This window comes from Colius striatus, chromosome 14, assembly GCF_028858725.1.
Source record: "Colius striatus isolate bColStr4 chromosome 14, bColStr4.1.hap1, whole genome shotgun sequence".
NCBI classification, from domain to species: Eukaryota; Metazoa; Chordata; class Aves; order Coliiformes; family Coliidae; genus Colius; species Colius striatus.
Genome location: NC_084772.1, coordinates 2,502,251 through 2,522,347, shown reverse-complemented (window position 1 = coordinate 2,522,347; position 20,097 = coordinate 2,502,251). Strand labels below are relative to the sequence as shown.

Below are 20,097 nucleotides of genomic sequence, written 5' to 3'. Positions count from 1 at the left end.
TGGTGCCATGGTTCATGAAGGCTTTCAGAAGAGAGTCAGGCAGGCATGGGCTGAGAGATGCTTGATGATCTGAAGGGCAAATGGAGGGATAGGATGTGAGCTTTGTAAAGAGGAGCTAAAAGACACATGGATATCATTCCTGGGATGCTCTTGGAAGTCCAAAAAGCTTCTGAGAAATTCAGTTGCTGTAAACGAAGGGGGAAACTGTGCAGCCAGAGGCTGAGAGAGAGCACGTGTCTGGTGTGGATCCCAGCTGGGATTTGGGAGGGGAAAACCAAATGTGGTGGGCTTTTGTGGCCAGGTTTTGGGCTACAGGGCTGGCTTCTGTGAAAAGCTTCCCCTGTGTCTGTCAGGGCCAGTCAGCTCTGAGATGGGCCCAGCACTGGCCAAGGCTGAGCCAGTGATGGAGGGGACACCTCTGGGGTTAATGTGTTTGAGACAGGGGAAGAAGTTGCTGTTCAAGTGCTAAACTGCAGAAGGGTGTGAGGATGAGACAAACATCTCCACAGACAGCAAGGTCAGTGAAGAAGGAGGGAGAGGAGGTGCTCCAGGAACTGGAGGAGAGATTCCCCTGTGAGCTGTGGTGCAGCCCATGGTGAGGCTGGGAGGGAGCTGAGATCCCCCAGAGCCTGGGGAGGACCCCACACTGGATACCCCAGGGAGGCTGTGACCCCATGGGAAGCCCACACTGGAGCAAGTTCCTGACAGAACCTGGGAACCCATGGAGAGAGGAGCCCATGCCAGAGGTGTGCTGACAGGACTTGTGACCCTGTGGGGAACTGCTGGAGCAGCCTGAAGAACTTGTTTCCCCCATGAGCAACACCACACTGGGGCAGTGAATTGCAGCACTTCTGTGATTCCAGCACTTCTGCCTTCCATGAGCATCAACTCCCAAGCACTAAAAGCTGTTCCTTTGGAGAACTTGGGCTTCTGAAGGGCTTCTGTTGTCATGTGTGTCACAGAGGTCACAGCAGAGTGTGATCATGTTCTTCTCCCAGAAGAGGTACCTCTGGGTGCAGCGTGTCTGAGAGCTTGCAGCACTGCTGTGGGAAGTACCTGAGCCACACAACTGAAGCATCAGTGCTGAAAAATGACCCTGACATAGTGAGCAGTGTGGCCCAGTGCTGAGTCCCCACTCAGGGATGCTTGCTGTGGTGCCACAGGCAGAGGGGCTGGAGGGCAGAGCTCAGGTTTTGTGCAGAGCAGTTAAGTCTTGGCATTCCACTGAAGCAGGAGTTGACTTTTCCCCTCTGTTCCTGCCAGCCTGGATTGCTGTGTCCAAGGTGACCTGGACAGTGAGAGGGATGCAGTCCATGACCCATGTCTGTACCATGGGCAAGGGGCATGTCATGTACCAGCAGTGCTCAGAAGCTCCTGGTTTCACCATCAACTTCCACAATCACACACCTGCTCCCAGAGTTACACCTGGAAATCCTTCTTGTACCCAGAGTAGCCAAGCTGAGTGTGTGTTTTGAGCTGTGACTTGGTCAGATCAGTCCCAGCTTCATCATGTGAAGCCTGTTTTGAGTGTCACCACTAGGTTGCCATTGCATGCTCAGATCCAGTGGGTATTAACATTGACCTCCCCCCATATGCTGGGAAGGCACAAGTGCTTTAGGAATGATCTGTTCAGAAAGATGTTTGTGTTGTGTTTGTTTATCTGACTGATACTCCTTCCCCCTCACCCCCCCAGCATTTTGGTTTGGAAACACAACTTCAAAGCATGTTCCTGTTGGCAAGGTCAGTGGTGCCAGTCTGCTCTTTGGAAAGCAGCAGGCAGGGACACCTGTGGATGTGTAGAGTTTATAAGGAGATTGAACACACAAAGAGAGAACTGCTGGCAAGATAAGGAATGGAAGACATTCAAGGCCAGAACCTTCTTGGCTTTGAGATCTACTTGAAAGCCCTGAGCTCCTCTGAGGTTCAGGTTTGATGTCTCTGTAGGATGTCACACAGCACTGAGCTCTGCCAAGCAACCCTTGGCCAACAATCATTCAAGAAGGAAATACTGTGTGTGCACTGGGAGTCTTAATTGGTGTTTATCTTTCTTCTTTCCCCCTGCAAGGTGAATGTAAAGCCTCCCTCCTGTTTGCTGAGCAGTGAGTACCTGTCTTGGACATTTAGGATCCTGGTTGTGCACCTAAGCAAGCTGAGTTTGGTCACTGAAGTGACATCTTCTGTCATGTGGGTTGGCTTCTTGCTGCAGTGTGATGAGCCTGTTTTCTCAGCACCTCTTCATCTGTTTGCATTTGCTTGTTTTCTAGCATGGTTTCGTCCTATTTGGTTCATCATGGCTACTGCTCAACAGCAACTGCCTTTGCCAGAGTCACAGACACCACCATCCAGGAAGAACAGACCTCAATAAAGAACAGACAAAGTAAGTCTCCTGGGTGGTGGTTCCCAGAGTGCAGTTCCCAGGTTCCCCTCAGGACTCTGCAGAGGATTGGAGTGCTGGGGGAGTAGAAAAGTTCACCCCCAGCAGCCCAAAGCTGCCCCCAGCACACTGGGTCAGCAGAGCACTGGTGGGAGCGCTTCTCCCATCATCACTGGGTTCCCCTCCACCCTCTGCACCTTCTTTGCCTCAAGAACTGCCCTGTCCTTTGCCTGTCTGCCCTGAGGAATGGCCTGTGTGCCTGGCAGTGCTCAGCACACCAGGTTTGCTGATCAGCTTGGTTCATTTCCCTCAGTCCTGTGGGATGTGGGATGCTGGAAGAGACAGGGGTGCATGGAGTGCAGCAGTTTCACACATCAGCCTGAGCATTATCTAGGTGCTTCCCCCAAATTGGTGGAGAAGAAAATGAGCTGAGGTGCAGCAGAGATCCCTTGGGGTCTGTGTTCTTTGATGCATTGTGTTGCAGCAGAGGCAGGTTCATTACCAATGGCCTTAGGGACCCAGGGACAGCAATCTCTTCTGCCTACAGCTTGCAGAGTTCATGAGCCTCCCAGTCCCCTCACACACATGTTGTCTCCAGGTGAGTTTGCATATTGAGGGTCTTGCAAATTCCCAGCCAAGGTGTTTCACTCAGCAGATGAAGGATTTGCATCCTCTGTCCCTTTTGGTGAGTGCTGGGTGCTCTGGTGCAGTTCATCCCTCCATTGGTAGGGCTGCAGAATGAAGCTGACCAGCTTTCTCCTGCTCTACTTTGTTGCTGTGAGCTTTTCTATTCACAGGCTCAGACTGCAGAGTCCCAGAACATTAGAGTGTGTTCTGCATTCTCCTGGCTGTTGAACACAGGCTGTGACCTGCTCTGTACATTTCCCTTCCCTTTGTGAGCTGCTTCTCATGTGACTGCTGGGTGGCAGGAGCATGGCATCCCTCTGGAGCTCACTCTCCATACATCTCATGTGCTTAGCCAGCAGTCACCTTCATTTGGGGACCCTAAATAACCTGTAGCTGCTGCCCATTAGTGCTGATGGGGCTTTGTGCTTTCCAGGGTGGTGTATTATGCAATAATAAGCAACCAGTGTTCCTACTGGTGTGGGTTGAACTGGTGGAGCTGGCCATGGGGCACAGGTGAGACAGCACGACCTCGTCTGTCTGGAGACGAGGCAGATGGAGGGAAGGAACAGAGAGCTCTGAAGTTGGGGCTTAAAGAAAAGGTGTGAGGAAAACACAGATGGGCAAACAAAAAGAAGAGAGGATATAAAGAGGCAGTGCCATCTGTGAGAGCTGCCAGGCAAGGCAAGGAAGGGAGCTGGCAGCAGCAGTGAGACACCAGAATGGACCTGCAAGTGGAGGAAAGAGACTGTGCAAGATGTGATGGTGTGAGAGCCATGGCTGGGGGTTTAGCTTTCAGCTACAACAAGCAGCAAATAGACACTGAGAGGTGGGAGCCAAGATAAGTCATTGCACAGTGTTGCAGCAGGTTACTGGGCTGGGCTTTTGACTTGCACAAGTCACAGCCTGTTGTCCTCAGAGCTTCTGCTTGCAAAGCATCTCCCAGGCAATCCAGGACCTCTGTTGTTTGAAGTGAGATGCATTTTCAGTCTGAAGTACACTTGGGGAGGTGGGGGGAAAGTGAGCCTCTGTAAAGGAGCAGCTCCTCTGAGTGCTCAGGGCTGGGCTCTCAGGTTTAGCCTAGCACTGAAGGAACACACGTGGGACATCAGCCCCCAGCATGAGAGATGGCTTCTGCCTCGTGTCTTTGCACCTCCTGGAACAAGTCACTGAGCTGTTGTTAGGTTAAATAGCTGATTCTTTGAGCTACCTCACAGGTCTCTTGGCTGCAGGCCAAGCTCAGGTTTACCCCTCTGGGAATAGCTTGAGGTGAGACTTGCAAGAGCCCTGTTTTGTTGGTAGAATCACTTCTGCCTGGAGGTGGGGACACTGGGGAGACTGTGCTGTGCTTGAAGCCCCTCTCAGAATGCTCTGCTTAGCTGATGCTCAGCTGTACACACTCTTCCAAGCCTGAGACAGACCTAGTGCCTTCTCCTCTGCAGTTGGCCTTTCCCCAGCAGCCTCCTTGCTCCCATCCATCCACTCATGGCCTGAAGCAGCTTTCTTCTCATTGCTGCCCAGCTCTGTGTCCTCAGAACTCAAGTCCCAGAGCAGCCCACCTCAGCCTACCTATGTCATCCTTCAGGTCCTTCTACTCCTGGTGTTTCTGAGCTACTGAAGGATTCTACCTCACTTTCCTCACCCTGATACACACTAGAACAGAATGTGGTCCCCAGTTCCCCCCAGCACTTGCTCAGGGTGGCAGAGGGGAGCTGTGTGGCATGTGTGAGCTGTTCTTGTTGGCCAGTCCTGTGTGTCAACAGGTGTCCCTTTTGCTTTCAGGAATACAGAAACTAGTATTAGCAGGCAGAGTGGGAGAGGCTATAGAAGCCACCCAGCAGCTCTATCCTGGCCTCCTAGAACATAACCCCAACCTGCTCTTCATGTTAAAGTAAGTATGAATAGCTTTGCACTCCCTGATGCTGAAATGTGTAGGTGAAGGTGGGATGACAGAGGCTGTCCAGGCACCCAAGTCCAGCTGCACCCTTTGGGCTGAGTTCAAACTGAGATGCCTTTGGGAGAAGGTGTGTGTCCAGGCCTTTGCACAGTGCTTGCAGCTTGGCTGCTGCTCAGACCCACTGTGGCTTTGCCTCCTGAGGTCAGGCAGAGGTGGGTGGAATTTTAGCTCTGCTGGCTGCCAGAAACTCCTTCACAGAGCCTCTGCTTGTCCTGTGCAACACAGGAGCACGTGGCAGTCGCTGTGAAGGCTCCTAGAAGGACAGATGTGTGGCAAAGGCCACCTGGGGTAGAGACTAAGGAGAGCAAGTGCTGCTGTGTCCCACTTCTCCCAGCTGTACAAAGTGGCTCTCCCCAGCCCCTTGAGACACAGAAGGACAATGCTCAGTAAAGCTAAATGAGGAGCTGTCCTCACTGTCATTTTTGACCCTCCTCCTCTAGTTTCTGTTGCCCTCCAGTATTTCTGCTCTGAAGGAGTGGCAAAGGAACCATGAAGTTTGGCAGAGTTTGGCAAAAAAAGCCCACAGTTGGAGTAGCTGCAGAGGTGGTAGAGATGAAAACATGCTGTAAAGGACCAGTTTCATCTCAACACAATGAAAAGTCCCTTCTCAGGAGTATCTGAACACCGAGCAGCATCAGTGTGACCATTCCTGAGCTGCTTCCCCCTAGGGCACTGTCAGCTACCAGCACTCATATGTCCTTCTGAAAGCCAAGCAATCCACCTGCTATCCAGTTTGTAGGCTATCTCTAAGGGGAAACTTCCCTGCAGAGCCTCCTGGCTGTCAGCATCCCTTGTGCTTGTCCCCTGCCATGCCTCAGGTGCCGGCAGTTCGTGGAGATGGTGAATGGCACAGACAGTGAGGTTCGTTGTTTCGGCGCCCGCAGCCCCAGGTCCCAGGACAGTTACCCCGGCTCCCCCAGCTTAAGCCCTAGACATGGATCAAACAATTCCCACCTCCACAGTACTGGTAAGTGTTTTTCCTAAGTGAGGAGAGCAAATGGTAAAAGGTGGATGTGGCTGTGGCTTGTTAGCTGCTGCTTTCTGTGCAGGTGCTGTCAGGGTGGTCTCATCTCTTCTCTCTCTCTCCCAGGAGCAGATAGTCCCACCTGTAGCAATGGAGTCATGTCCACAAAGAGCAAACAGAGTCACAGTAAATACCCAACGCTGAGCTCATCATCTTCATCCTCCTCCTCCTCCTCCCCCTCGTCTGTGAACTACTCTGAGTCCAATTCTACAGATTCTACCAAATCTCAGCAGCACAGTAGTACGAGTAACCAAGAAACCAGGTACTGGGCTTTCTTTTTCCTTTGGAGAGGTCTGAGGAGGGTGAGATGGTGGGAGAGGGCTCACTCTGCTTTCTGAGAAGCCCCAAGGGTATCTGCCCTGCTCTTTTGAACCATAAAGTAACTCCCTGTCACTACTGTGCCCTGCAGACACCAGCCTGTTCCAGTTCCCCTGCTCGGAGACTTAGCTCATGGTACCCTTGTTTCAAACACCAGCCTGTTCCCTTCAAGTGGTGTCAGCAGAGCCCAACTTGGTGGCTTGTGTGGAATCACAGAATCAGTTGGCAAAGCCCCTGAAGCTGCTGCAGTGCCAGCCCTGCCCTCACCCTGCCCAGCCCAGCACTGACCCACAGCCCTCAGCACCTCAGCTCCACGGCTTTGGGATCCCTCCAGTGCTGGGCACTGCCCCAGCTCCCTGGGCCAGGGGAACTATTGGTGTTCTAGCTCATGTCCATTACCCCTTGTCCTGTCCCTGGGCACCACAGAGCAAAGCCCATCCCCATCCTCCTGACACCCACCCTTGAGGCATTTCTCAGCATTGCTGAGGTGCCCCTGAGCTCAGGCTTCTCTTCCCCAGGCTCAACAGCCCCAGGGCTGCAGCCTTTCCTCCTCACACACATGTTCCAGCCCCTCAGCACCTTGGTGTCCCTGCCCTGGCCTCTCTGCAGCAGTTCCCTGTCTCTCTGGAGCTGGGGAGCCCAGAGCTGGCCACAGGACTCCAGCTGAGGCCTCAGCAGGGCAGAGCAGAGAAGGAGTAGAGCTCACCCTTGAGAGCCATCCAGCACATCAGTGGGTGGCAAATGCTTGTTCAGTCTGTTCACCAGAATCATTTGATAGTGCTGGCTTCATGATTCTCTTTTGAAATGCAGAGCCCAAATCCCAGCAAGATTTCCCTCATCATTTCAGTCCCTCAGCTGTCTCATTCAGCCTCCTGTCCTGACCACTGCAGCCCTTGTGTTCTGCACTGCACTTTTTGCAAGGGCTGACATCATGCTACAGCCAACCATTCCCCTCCTGCTCAGGCTGTTGGTGTGTTACCCATTGGCCTGGCTGCTTCCTGCAGGGAAAAGGATGAGCATTCTGCAGCTGTGATGATGACAGTCACTTTGGGAACAGAAACCTGCTTCACAAATCGTTTTCAGGTGCCTGCCACAAGTTTTGCCACAATGAATTAGAGCATCTGGCTCCCTGTGGTCCCAAAAGGCACCTTTCCTGGCCCCATTGCTGGGCACTGCTTGGCATCTGAGCTCTTCATTTCTTCCCTTTGTGATTTAGGCACCTGACTGGTTATTTTTCCCTTCCTTTCACCTCAGTGATAGTGAGATGGAAATGGAGGCTGAGCATTACCCCAACGGAGTCCTGGAGAACTCATCCACCAGGATAATGAATGGCACCTACAAACATGAGGAGATCCTGCAGACAGATGAGTCCAGCATGGGTAAGGAGGCCTCAGAGCCAGGAGGGGAAAGAGCTGGTGTCCAGAGTGTGGGGGAAAAAACCATCTATCATAGAATCAGGGAATGGTTTGGGTTGGCAAAGCCCCTGAAGCTGCTGCAGTCCCAGCCCTGGCCTCACCCTGCCCAGCCCAGCACTGACCCACAGCCTCAGCACCTCAGCTCCAGGGCTTTGGGATCCCTCCAGGGCTGGGCACTCCCCCAGCTCCCTGGGCAGCCTGGCACAGGGGCTCACACCCCTCTCAGGGAAACAGTTCTGCCTCAGCTCCAACCTCAACCTCCCCTGGGGCAGCTCCAGCCCCTTTCCTCTTGTCCTGTCACTGTTCCTTGGGAGCAGAGACTGACCCCAGCTCCCTGCAGCCTCCTGCCAGGGACCTGCACATAAGGTCTCCTCAAGGTTTCCTTAGTGCCCAGCCTGGCTGCTGCTCTCCCCTCTCTTCCCCATGGTGCAGTGGTGAGTGCTTGTCCTTTTGGGGCTCCTCCAGCTCTCCTTCACCACAACAGCTCTGTACAAGCATTGCCTCCAGAGCCTGCAGCTATGTAGGAGGGTTGGTTGCAACATCAGGATGTCTCTGCAGCTCCATAGGGACTTAGCAGGGCCTGATGTGCTCAGGCAAGCCCACCCAGCACAGCCCCAGCATGTGCCTTCCCATCATCTGCAGAGCTGCCTCATCTGGAGCTGCTTTTGTGTCTCTCCTGGGGCAGATGAGATCTGTGACACCCAGGCCCAGCTCCCCAAAGAGCAGAGCCTGACCCCCAGCTCCCTGCAGCCTCCTGTCAGGGAGTGTCAGAGAGGGCTCCTGGCTCCCCTCAGCCTCCTCTTCTCCAGGCTCAACATCCTCAGCCCCTCCCCAGCCCCTTGTGCTCCAGCCCCATCCCCAGCTCCAGTGCCTGGCTCTGGCCACGTTCCAGCAATGTTCATTGGCTTTGTTTCCCCACCCCAGTAAAGTTCTCAAGATGCCTGTTTCCTGGGGAAAAGGAATGTGCCCTGGAACTAAAGGCAGGTGTGGCAGCAGTGCTGGTGATGTGCAGCAGGGACAGTGACTGAAGCCAAAGGTTTGCTCAGTGCTGGTCAGAGCAGTCCTGGACCTCTCTGCCTGCTGAGGAGCCAAGCAGAGCTGTGGAAGGCTGGCTGATGCCTTGGACAGGGTGCTGAGCTCCAGCTGTACTGCTTGAGGGTGCTTTAGCCTGGAGGTAAAGTGAGAACCAGCTACACTGCCTCTGAAACTGGGGATTCCTCCAGTTACACTGGGTCTGGTTGCCACTGGTGCTGTTGGCACCTCTGCCTGCAAGTGTTCTGTGCCCCCAGGGTTTGTTTGACCAGGGCTGTGTTGTACCTGTGTGACCCAGCTGGAGCTGCCAGCTCCCAGGCTTTTATCACAAACACTTGATTTGTGGCTGGTCCTCAAGGCCCTAAACACAAGTGAGCTCAAGTTTTCCCTGCAGCCACCCAGGTGCTGTGAGAAACCCAGCCCTGCTGGGCTCAGAAATGCTACATAATGACCATGGGCAAGGAGCTTATGGGGAGAATGACACAGAGTGGGCAGTGGTGGGGGATGAAAGCCACTTGTTACTTCTCCATCTGCCTTTCCTCTAGAAGACAGCTGCCCCCAGAGGCAGCTCTGTGGGGGGAACCACGCTGCCACGGAGAGGATGATCCAGTTTGGACGGGAGCTGCAGATGCTGAGTGAGCAGCTTTGCAGGGAATATGGGAAGAACACCATGCACAAAAAGATGCTTCAGGTGAGCCCTGGGCCTTGTGCTGCATCACAAGAGTTCTCTAGGGTTGGGAGGTCCCTTGGGAGCCCCAACTTCTGTAGCTGCTGAGGAGGAGGAGGTCTGCATGGGGATCAGAGGTTAAAGCTTGGTGAATGCAGAGCATCTCGACCCAGTGCAGGAGAGAGCAAACACAGCTCCTGCCTGCCTTCCTGGAGCAACTGCATGCTCCTCTTCTCTCCAGCTGACACTCTACCTGCCTTCCCATGCTGGCTCCCCAGCCAGGTGGAAGGGGCACCCTCTTTAATCCACTATCTCCATGGCCCACTGTGGTCCCTTGGTGCCAGGAGCAGAACAGCCCCATGGTTTTGGGAGGTAGGCACATGCCACCCTGTCAATGACAGGAGGTGCCCTGGACTTGGTGGATACCCCATGAGGCTGCAGCTGTGTGTGTGTGTGACCTGCCTGTGCCTTTCTCTTCTCTCCCACAGGATGCATTTAGCTTGTTAGCTTACTCAGACCCTTGGAACTGCCCCGTTGGTCAGCAGCTGGACCCCATCCAGAGGGAACCTGTGTGTGCTGCTCTCAATAGTGCTATATTGGGTAAGGGCTGGCTGCTGGGGGAGTGCTGCCCACAGGGCTGTGCTGTGGTGGGCAAGCCTGGCAGGGCTGGGAAAGGTTCAGTTACACTGGTGGTTAGCTTTTGCCTCATCTTTCTTTGGCTGGGGGCTGACAGGGAGGGAGCTGGGAGGGAAGCCTGCAGAGAACTGAGCCTGCAGAGAACTGAGCCTGCAGAGAACTAAGCCTGCAGAGAACTGAGCCTGCAAAGAACAGATCCTCCTGATCTTTTGGCTCCCTTCCTTGGCTCATCCTCAGTGCTGCTTCCAAGGCTGCTCCTTAGGATTTTCCTCCCCTTATTACTGAAAAGGCCAAGATCTCCTTCTCCTGCCCCTCTGTCCTTGCTCTGAACCCACCTCAATCACTTTGCTGGCATTACCAGGGCTCTTTTCCATGCTGTTTGGGCTGGCAGAGATTTCTCCTGCAATCATCCTGCTTTCTGGTAGGGAATGCAGTTGTTCTCTTGGCAGCAGCTTGTAGGTCAAGTGGATTCCCACAGTGTTGGCTCTAAAGCACAAGGCAGCTGTAATACCAGTTAGCTGGGAGCTCATACTGGATGTGAGGAGTTAAAGGCAGGCAGAGCTTGTCTTCCCTTTGAGCATTGCCTCTGCATGTTGCCATGGGGTGCTACACCTGCTGGAGCCCAGCCTTGGCACTGGGGTGCCAAAGTCCAGCCCTTGACTCATGGTCCAGCCCTGTTGCTTTTGCCCTTCTGGTCTTAACCAGCTCTGTGCAGAGATCTGCTTTGGGCTTGGTTTGCTTCAGCCAGCAAGACAGCTGCCCTTTGTCTGATGAGCTTTGCTCTTTGTGTCAGCAGGATGGATTGTGGCTGGATCCAACCTCTCTGTGTCCTCAGAGCTGAATGTTTCTGCCTGCTCTTTGCCTTAGACAAGTGTGTTCCTTGGCCCAGCAGCTCCTTGCCATTCACTCTCCTGTCTGGAGCCTGGTGCAGTGAATGCAGTGGCTGTCCCTGAGGGAAGGCTTGTGCTTGCAACCAGTGAGTTGCCACATGGCTGCTGACCCTTGTGGCATCTTCAGCCACTTCTCCACTGTAGCTGGAGTCATCATGAGGTTATAGCCTACCCCAGCTCTGCAAGGGATTCATTCATTCCAGGCAGGGCCCTTGATGCTGTCACCAGACCATGTGCTGAGGCTCAGGTAGCTTCCCAGGACACTCCTCACTCTGGCTTAGCTCAGACCATCCAAAGTTGGCCAAACACTGGCAACTGAGCAGCTTCTGTGTGTGAGAAGCCCACCCTTGCCCCTGTGCCTGGTCTGGCTCACTGTGCCCAACTGATTGCTGCTGGGCTGAGTGTGCCAGGGAAGAGATCTTAGAGGTTGTCTCCTGTGGGAAGGGACAGTTTCATGAAGGCTCCTGTGTGAGTAAAGAAACACAAGTGATGTGTTTTGGGAAGGATTGTGCCTTGCCTTGGCAGGCAGCAGGGGCAGGCCCAGTGCTGCAGGAGCAGGCTCAGGCTGCTGAGGGGTGTCACCGGGGACACCTGAGAGATGGTGCCTGGCCAGCCTTGCTCACAGGGCACCTTGTCTGGCTCTGCTGAGGGGAACCCTCATGCCTAGCAAAGCAAACATGAAGCTGAAGAGAAGCAGTGACCAGGGAGTGAGTCTGGCCAAGGCCTGGCCTGGCTGTGGACACTTGCTCAAGCAGGAGAGCTGCAGAGCTTTCCTCTCGCTTGGTTTCTCCTGCCTTTCCTTATCCCTCCACGCTTTGACCTCTGACACTTGGAGGGTTTTCTGGCAGACAGAGAGGCAGCACTGCCTTTTTCCTTGCTCTGGCCACCACAGCAGCCCTGTCTCAAAGGCCCTGTTGAGCTGTGACCCTCCCTGGGACGCGTGTGGGGGCTGTGGTGGGGTGTGTGTGGAGCAGCCTCCTTCCAAAGCCAGAGGTGCTGAGCTTGGTGCCCAGCTGGGGCTGAGAGGAGCTTGGGTAGACAAGACACCTCTTCTAAACATCTCTCCTTTCTTTCTGCCCCCACAGAATCCCAGAACCTGCCAAAGCAGCCCCCGCTGATGCTCGCCCTGGGCCAGGCCTCGGAGTGCCTGAGGCTCATGGCCCGTGTGGGCCTGGGCTCCTGCTCCTTTGCCAGGGTAGATGACTATTTGCACTAAGCACCAGAACAAGATGGAGCTGCCATCCTTGAGTGCTGCCCTTCACCTTCTGTTGCTGCCACTTTACACCATCACCTCGTTCAATAGCCTGACCTCCCTGCCACCAACACCCCCCTCCTCCAGCACACACAGACACAACACACAACACACACACACACACAACACACACACAGACACAACACACACACACACACACAACACACACACACACACCACACACCCTCCTGGGGAAGGGCTGAGCGAGGCCCTGGCTGGGGAAAGCCATCCCTGACCCCCCCAGGGAAGGACTGGCAGGGTTGTCCCCCACTCTCCCTGCCCTGGCTGCCACTCAGCATCTCCTGCTGGTTGTTCCCATGTAGAGCCTGCCAAGGTAGGGCTTGTCTCTTTTGGTTTGGATTTGACTTGTTTCTCATGGAGCCACCCAATGTTTTGGCTGGAGGGTTTTTGGTTGAGGCTGGTTTCTGCTGATTGACTGAAGAAGCTCATCAAGTTGGTGACAGCTTGTTCCTTTCCTTCCCTTCTCTCTCCATGGTGCACAAAGCAACACCATCCTCTGTGCTCGTGACCTGAACTCTTCTCACACCCAGGGGGCAGCTCAGAGGGGGGTTTTTTAACAATTTTATTTGAATCCTGTTTATTAAAAAGGTCTCTTCCACCTCCACAAAGCCATTGATGTATTTCTTGCCCACAGGCTTTGCCCCCAGCCACACACATCACACGGGGCTGGAGACCCTGGTGAGGCAGGTCCTGTCCCTCAGGAGGGGATGCAAAGGAGTTTGGTCCTTCCCAGTGATAACAAGAGGCTCCCAAATGCTTCTCTTCATGCTTGGGAAGAGTTTGGAAGACCTGGCATTGCCTGTGTTAGAGGCTGCACTGCAGGAGCACCTCCCAGCCCTAAGAACCAGGTAAATGCAGCTCTCACAGCAGCTGGAGGGACAGGGCTGGTGACTGACAGCCATCCCTGCTGTGCTGGTGGAAGCAGGTCCTGCTTGCCTGGAGGAGGCACCTGTGGGGCTGCCAGCTTTGGGGCTCACTCACAAACTTGTGAGCCTCTCCCTGTGGGCCTGAGGTTGTGCATCACCTCCTGGCTCCTTGGGGACTCTCCACTTCTTGCACTGCTCAAGTCACTTTTCCCTTGCCACTTGACCCAGCTCCTCAGCTTCTCACCACCTCTTTGTGCTCCTGCTTGTGCTCCTGGAGGAGTGCAGAGGCTTTTTTTGCTGTGACATACCCATCCCAACCCCCTTGTTTGGTGGGTTTCTTCGTGTCAGGTGTTGCTGTGGTGTCACTGGCAGTTTCTGGTGCTCAGCTCCTGGCTGGCACAGCCATGACTGGCTGTGGGGAGGAGAGGTGTGTTTGCAGTGGGCTGCAAGTGTTGGCTGCAACCCACCACTGACCCCTACATGACATTTCTGACTCAGTTGCCCCAGGTTCTCTTTCAAAGCCTCTTGGTCTCTGAGTGTCCCTGCTTGCTGAGGCTTGGTTTGACTTGCTGAAGTCATTTGAAGCAGCAGATAGCTGAGGTCTTCCCCACACCCAGCCAGAGGAAAAGTTGCTTTTATACAAGTGGTTTGTATGTGGCAGTGCCCAGCAAGCCAAGGCTTCACCCAGCCTCCAGCAGCACACACCCTGCCAGCTGTTTGACTTCCAAGAGGGAGGCTGAACTCTTTCCCCAGCTCACCAGAAGCTGATGCCATGGGGGATTTCCACTCACATCACCCAGAGGCCACCTCTGGCTCCTTGCTGAGCTTGCTCTGACCAGCCAGTGCTCTGGGCACTTCACTTGGTGTGGGCACCACTCCCCATGCTCTCACCCCATTGCTCAGGAGGGGTTTAAGCTGCACCCTTCCCTCAGGAGGGGGGGTTTGCAGGTCAGGCTTCTCCCAGCCTCAGCCACAGCTCTGGGAATAATCAGAACATCTTTCCAACATCTTGGTGGCTCTTCCAGCCCAAGGACTCTGCAGGTGTTTGGGATGGTCCCTCTCAGGCCTCCCAGTGCACAGCCCTGAGGCAGGAGGAGGCTGTTGACACCCCAAACTCTCACTCACAACCCTCCTTGGTGCCAGCAGCCAGGGACCTGCCCTCTGCCCACTTCACTCTGCAGCCTGCTCAGAGCTCAGCTATGAAATGCTCAGCACAGGGGAGCTCTTGGCAGGTTTGTTATTCCCAGCCAGCCCCACAGCAGATCTCCCTCTGCCCCTCCAGCCTCCAGCAGCTCAGGAGGGGCTGCTCCTGGTCCTGTGTGGACATGGCTCAGCTCCTGCACATGCCTCAGCTCCTGCACATGCCTCAGCCTGCAGTTTGGGATTGAAGCTATCTGATGCTTCGCAGGACAACAGGGGGGAAAGGGGTGGGAATGGGGAAGGGCTGGAACTGAGCAAACAAAGAAGCAACAGCCTGTGAGAATCCCCTGCAGCTGTGCTGAAGAATCAGCCTTGTGCTGTGTGTGCACACAGGGTTTGTGGTGAAGTACAGCTGGAAGTGCAGGAGGGGAGTGAGCAGGGAGCTCTGTGAGTGTGAGTGAGCTGGGAGTGTGAGCTCTGTGTGAGTTAGTGAGCTGTGAGCTCTGTGAGTGTGAGCTCTGTGTGAGCAGTGAGCTCTGTGAGTGTGAGCTCTGTGTAAGCTCTGAGTGAGCTGTGAGTGTGAGCTCTGTGAGTGAGCAGTGAGCTCTGTGAGTGTGACCTCTGAGTGAGCAGTGAGTGTGTGAGCAGTGAGCTCTGTGTGAGTGTGAGCTCTGAGCAGTGAGTGTGAGCAGTGAGCTCTGTGTGCTCTGTGAGCTGAGTGAGCTCTGAGTGAGCAGTGAGTATGTGAGCAGTGAGCTCTGTGAGTGTGAGCTGAGTGAGCAGTGAGCTCTGTGAGTGTGAGCTCTGTGTAAGCTGTGAGTGTGAGCTCTGTGAGTGTGAGCTCTGAGTGAGCAGTGAGTGTGTTAGCAGTGAGCTCTCTGAGCTGTAAGCTCTGAGCAGTGTGTGAGCAGTGAGCTCTGTGAGTGTGAGCTCAGTGAGTGAGCAGTGAGCTCTGTGAGTGTGAGCTCTGAGTGAGCAGTGAGCTCTGTGAGTGTGAGCTCAGTGAGTGAGCAGTGAGCTCTGTGAGCTGTGAGTGAGCTCTGAGTGAGCAGTGAGCTGTGAGTGTGAGCAGTGAGCTCAGTGAGTGAGCTGTGAGTGTGTGCTCTGTGAGTGAGCAATGAGCTGTGAGCAGTGAGCTCTGTGAGCTGTGAGTGAGCTCTGAGTGAGCAGTGAGCTCTGTGAGTGTGAGCTCTGTGTAAGCTCTGAGTGAGCTGTGTGAGCTCTGTGAGTGAGCAGTGAGCTCTGTGTGAGCTCTGTGAGTGTGAGCTCTGTGAGTGAGTCCTGCTGGAGCCCCAGCCCTGGCCTCACCCTGCCCAGCCCAGCACTGACCCCTCAGCACCTCAGCTCCAGGGCTTTGGGGTCCCTCCAGGGCTGGGCACTGCCCCAGCTCCCTGGGCAGCCTGGCACAGGGGCTCACACCCCTCTCAGGGAAACAGTTCTGCCTCAGCTCCAGCCTCAACCTCCCGTGGAGCAGCCTGAGCCCCTTTCCTCTTGTCCTGTCATTACTGGGAGCAGAGCCTGACCCCCAGCTCCCTGCAGCCTCCTGGCAGGGAGTGTCAGAGAGGGCTCCTGGCTCCCCTCAGCCTCCTCTTCTCCAGGCTCAACACCCCCATTCCCTCAGCCCCAGCCCCTTGTGCTCCAGCCCCTTCCCCAGCTCCCTGAGGGGATGGAGATGATTCAAATCACCCCCATGATTCTCTCTTGCTGTGCCAGGGGCTGCTGTGTGATCTGTGCAGCTGCTTTGTGCCCCATTTCCAGTGATGATGTCCTCAGCATCCCAGCTGCCCACGAGGTTCCTCACCAAGAGCATCTTGTAACACCTTTGCTTCACCCCAGCTCAGTTTGCAGGTCAGGAACAGCCAGGTCAGCTCTGGGCCATACAAGAAGTGCCTTTGCTCCTTGGTTCTCACTGGTGGGGTGTAAAACAAGAGCAGCAGAGCAAATGGCCTGTGCACAGCTCAGCTCAGGAGTGCCTGGGGAAGGCTGCTGAGTGGCCCAAGTGCTGCTGCAGCAGAGGCTGGGGGTGTCTCCACCTTGCACAGCTGCTGGTGCATCCAGGTTTTCCTCCAGCAGACACCACTGCCCATCATGTTAATGTGCCCTAAGGTGTAACCCTGAGCCTTGGCACCTCTAAACCACCCAACACAGCCCCTCAGATGGGTGTCCCTCAAGATGTGACTCTCCTTCAGCCTCAGCCCTTGCTGCTTACCACCATCTGGGGGCAAAAACGGCCTTTGGGGTGGTTTCTCCTGTCCTTCATACCTGCAGTGTCCTGGAAAACATGCCCCTGCCCTCCTGTGTCATTGTGAGTGAAGCTGGGGCCAAGCCTGGGGCATTTGCCACCTTTGTGCCCCACGTGAGGGGCTCTGAGGTGATTTCTGTCACCTCTCTGAGCTTTTTCCCACCTATTCCTTGGCCTCTGCCATGACATGATGGGCCACCAGCTGAGCTCCCAGCCTTCTCCTGCCCAGCTGAAGGGCTCATGCCCTCACTCCCCTGGCACTGCCAACCTTGCTTGTCATCTCCTTGGCTTCTTTTGAGTGCCAACCAGCGTGTTTGCAACCCAACAGGCTGTTAAGGGCTTGGGCAGACCAGGATCTTCTCCTGCCCCCCCTCATTTTGGGGGGTCTGCTGAGCCCATGGGGCTGGGAGCATGCTGTGAGGATGCCAATGGCTGAGGGTAACCTCACCTATGGGTGCTGCAGGACCTGGCCTGACTGTGCCATGCCCCCTGAAGCACTTTGTGACCAGGCACCCTTTGCTCTGAGCCTGGAGCAGCACGTGCCAGTGGCAGAGGGGTTTTCTTTAGTCCCACCATTCCCTGGCCTTGTAGCATCTGCTCCTTGGGCTGAAGAACCAGGCTCCTTGGGCTAAATTAAAAGAGCAGCTTGTGGCAATGAGTCTTTATTATAAATATCAGCTGTGCTGGCCATGTCCTGGCAGGGCAGGGGCAGAGGGGGGAGGTTTAGTGGCCACGGTGGGCATCAGTCCCATGGGATAGGGGCTGCTTGGTGCCAGTGCTTGGGGCTGCAGTGGACACAGGAGAACTCAATGGAGTAGAGGGATGAGCAGCAGGAGTGTTGGTTTTGCTTTCAAGCTCCTTCAAGGCTTTCTTCACCCACTGGTCCTTGGGGTTGACACAGAACATGACCCCTCTGGCATTGGTGACCCTGCAATGAGAGGTGAGTGATGCCATGAGCCATGGGCAGCCCATGCACTGCTTCTCCCCATCCTGCAGGGATGGAGCCCCCTCCAGCAGCCCCTGCCCTCCCTTGGGCTGTGTGTCTGAGGCTCCCCACACCACTGCCTTTACCACAGGGAACAAAAGCACAGCTTTTCCACACAGCCACTTTCCTCCCCCAGGCACGTGCTCCCAGCTGGGACTGGCCAGGATGGGATGGGGGCAGCATCTGCTGGGGGTGGGAGGCAAAGGCCAGGGACACTCACACCAGTGCAGGCAAGAAGCATTCCCTGGGGGTCTGGAAGTAGCTCTGGATGCCACGGACAGCTTTCTTGCTGTAGCTGTAGCAGCATTCGCTGGATGGGATGTGGGCTGGGAAGGGAGGAGGGAGAGGTGTGAATGCCCTGGGCAGCAGCTGGCAGCTGGTTGTGTCTCCAGGCAGTGTCACCACAGGGTGTCAGTCGTGAGGTGGAGGCTGGGGAGCTCCTTAGCAGCTCCCACAGCATCCCAGGACAGGGGCTGGATTCCCTTCGTGGCCACCCAGCATCTTCTTGTCTTCCCCTGCACCCCAGGGCATCCTGAGGCCACCCAGCACCTTCCCCATCCTCCCCTGCACTGCTGAGGCCACCCAGCACCCTCTCATCCTCCCCTGCACCCCAGGGCATCCTGAAGCCACCCAGCACCTTCTCCATCCTCCCCAGCACCCCAGGACATCCTAAGGCCACCCAGCACCTTCTCCATCCTCCCCTGCACTGCTGTGGCCACCCAGCACCTTCCCCATCCTCCCCCAGCACTCCAGGGCATCCTGAGGCCACCCAGCACCTTCTCCATCCTCCCCTGCACTTCTGAGGCCACCCAGCACCTTCCCCATCCTCCCCCAGCACCCCAGGGCATTCTGAGGCCACCCAGCACCTTCCCCATCCTCCCCAGCACCCCAGGGCATCCTGAAGCCACCCAGCACCTTCTCCATCCTCCCCAGCACCCCAGGACATCCTGAGGCCACCCAGCACCTTCTCCATCCTCCCCTGCACTGCTGAGGCCACCCAGCACCTTCTCATCCTCCCCTGCACTCCTGAGGCCACCCAGCACCTTCTCCATCCTCCCCCAGCACCCCAGGGCATCCTGAAGTCACCCAGTACCTTCTCATCCTCCCCTGCACCTCAGGATATCCTGAGGCCACTCAGCACCTTCCCCATCCTCCCCAGCACCCCAGGGCATCCTGAGGCCACCCAGTACCTTCCCATCCTCCCCTGCACCTCAGGATATCCTGAGGCCACTCAGCACCTTCCCCATCCTTCCCCAGCAACCCAGCACATCCTGAGGCCACCCAGCACCTTCCCCATCCTCCCCAGCACCCCAGCACATCCTGAGGCCACTCAGCACCTTCTCATCCTCCCCTTTACCCCAGGACACCCCTCCCTGCCCACCTCCTCACTGGGGTTCCTCTCTGACCTCTCCAGCAGAACATCCCCACTGGGAGATGTCCCCACCTCCCCATCTCTCCCTGCTGTGCCCAGGAGGTGCCTTACCCAGGGTGAGGTGCAGGGAGCTGCTGAGGAGCAGCAGGAGCAGCAGGAGCATCCTTGCAGTGACCATGGCAGCTGCCTGAGAGCTCTGCTTGTGTCCTGCCCCGTGGTCCTGGCTTTGGCTCTGCCTGCACTGGAATTTATCCTCCACATTCCACCCACTTGAGCCCCTTTCCCTGAAGTGCCAGGGCTCTTCTAAGAAGCCTCTTCCCAGGGACAAGGGGATTTCTGTCATTGTTTTGGGGTTACTTCCAGCAGTGGGTGGAAGAGGCCAAGGAGCCACTTCTGCTTTCAGAGGAAGAGCTGTGAGGCTGGGAGAGGCTTTGGGGGAACTGAAACTTACCCAGGAAAGCAGAGGAAACCCAACTTTCTGTGAAGTCAGGTCAAGGCTGATGCTTGCCTCTCTATTGCTAACAGGGGAGACAAGCCCAAGTCAGGTCACTGACAGGTTTAGCTGCTTTGCCTGAGTCATAGAAGGCAAATGACTAGTGAGTCCCCTGCAGACAGGCTTCCCCAGACAGCCTGGGCATGGCAAGGGCACTGGGGAGGGCAGTGAGGCACATGGGGTGGGGTGGGGTGGGGTGAGATGGAGTTAGATGGGATAGGATGGGGTTAGATGAGATGAGATGGGATGGGATGGGATGGGATGGGATGGGGTGGGATGGAGTTAGATGGGATGGAGTTAGATGGGATGGAGTTAGATGAGATGAGATGGGGTTAGATGAGATGGGATGGGATGGGATGGAGTTAGATGGGATGGAGTTAGATGGGATAGGATGGGGTTAGATGAGATGAGATGAGATGAGATGGGATGGGATGGGATGGGATGGGGTGGGGTGGGGTGGGATGGAGTTAGATGGGATGGAGTTAGATGGGATAGGATGGGGTGGGATGGGATAGAATGGGGTTAGATTGGATGGGGTGGGATGGGATGGGATGGGGTGGGTTGGGATGGATGGGATGGGATGGGATGGAGTTAGATGGGATAGGATGGGGTTAGATGAGATGGGATGGGATGGGGTGGGGTGGGGTGGGATGGAGTTAGATGGGATGGAGTTAGATGGGATAGGATGGGGTGGGATGGGATAGAATGGGGTTAGATTGGATGGGGTGGGATGGGATGGGATGGGGTGGGTTGGGATGGATGGGATGGGATGGGATGGAGTTAGATGGG

At 55.6% G+C, this 20,097-nt stretch overlaps 2 protein-coding genes across 4 annotated transcripts in view; one reads left to right on the top strand and one right to left on the bottom strand.

The window, feature by feature from the left end:
- Positions 1-12,818, top strand: part of RANBP10 (RAN binding protein 10) — a 95,848-nt gene extending 83,030 nt beyond the window's left edge. For 2 of the 3 annotated variants that reach the window (XM_062007168.1, XM_062007165.1), the window contains 8 exons: positions 2,265-2,377; positions 4,781-4,889; positions 5,774-5,922; positions 6,046-6,241; positions 7,552-7,676; positions 9,290-9,435; positions 9,900-10,011; positions 12,023-12,818. In XM_062007168.1, coding sequence (XP_061863152.1) covers positions 2,265-2,377; positions 4,781-4,889; positions 5,774-5,922; positions 6,046-6,241; positions 7,552-7,676; positions 9,290-9,435; positions 9,900-10,011; positions 12,023-12,153 — 1,081 coding nt within the window. In that variant the 3' untranslated portion in view covers positions 12,154-12,818. The remainder of the gene's footprint in view (positions 1-2,264; positions 2,378-4,780; positions 4,890-5,773; positions 5,923-6,045; positions 6,242-7,551; positions 7,677-9,289; positions 9,436-9,899; positions 10,012-12,022) is intronic. The other variant, XM_062007166.1, reaches the window with a different exon arrangement.
- Positions 12,819-17,104: 4,286 nt separating this feature from the next.
- On the bottom strand, positions 17,105-19,078 carry LOC133626746 (C-C motif chemokine 17-like). Its single transcript, XM_062007713.1, has 3 exons — positions 18,927-19,078; positions 17,664-17,769; positions 17,105-17,386 (listed from the first exon to the last, which is right to left on the bottom strand). The coding sequence occupies exons 1-3, from the start codon at positions 18,991-18,993 to the stop codon at positions 17,182-17,184; spliced, it is 378 nt and encodes a 125-aa protein (XP_061863697.1). The 5' UTR covers positions 18,994-19,078; the 3' UTR covers positions 17,105-17,181.
- Positions 19,079-20,097: the final 1,019 nt, after the last annotated feature.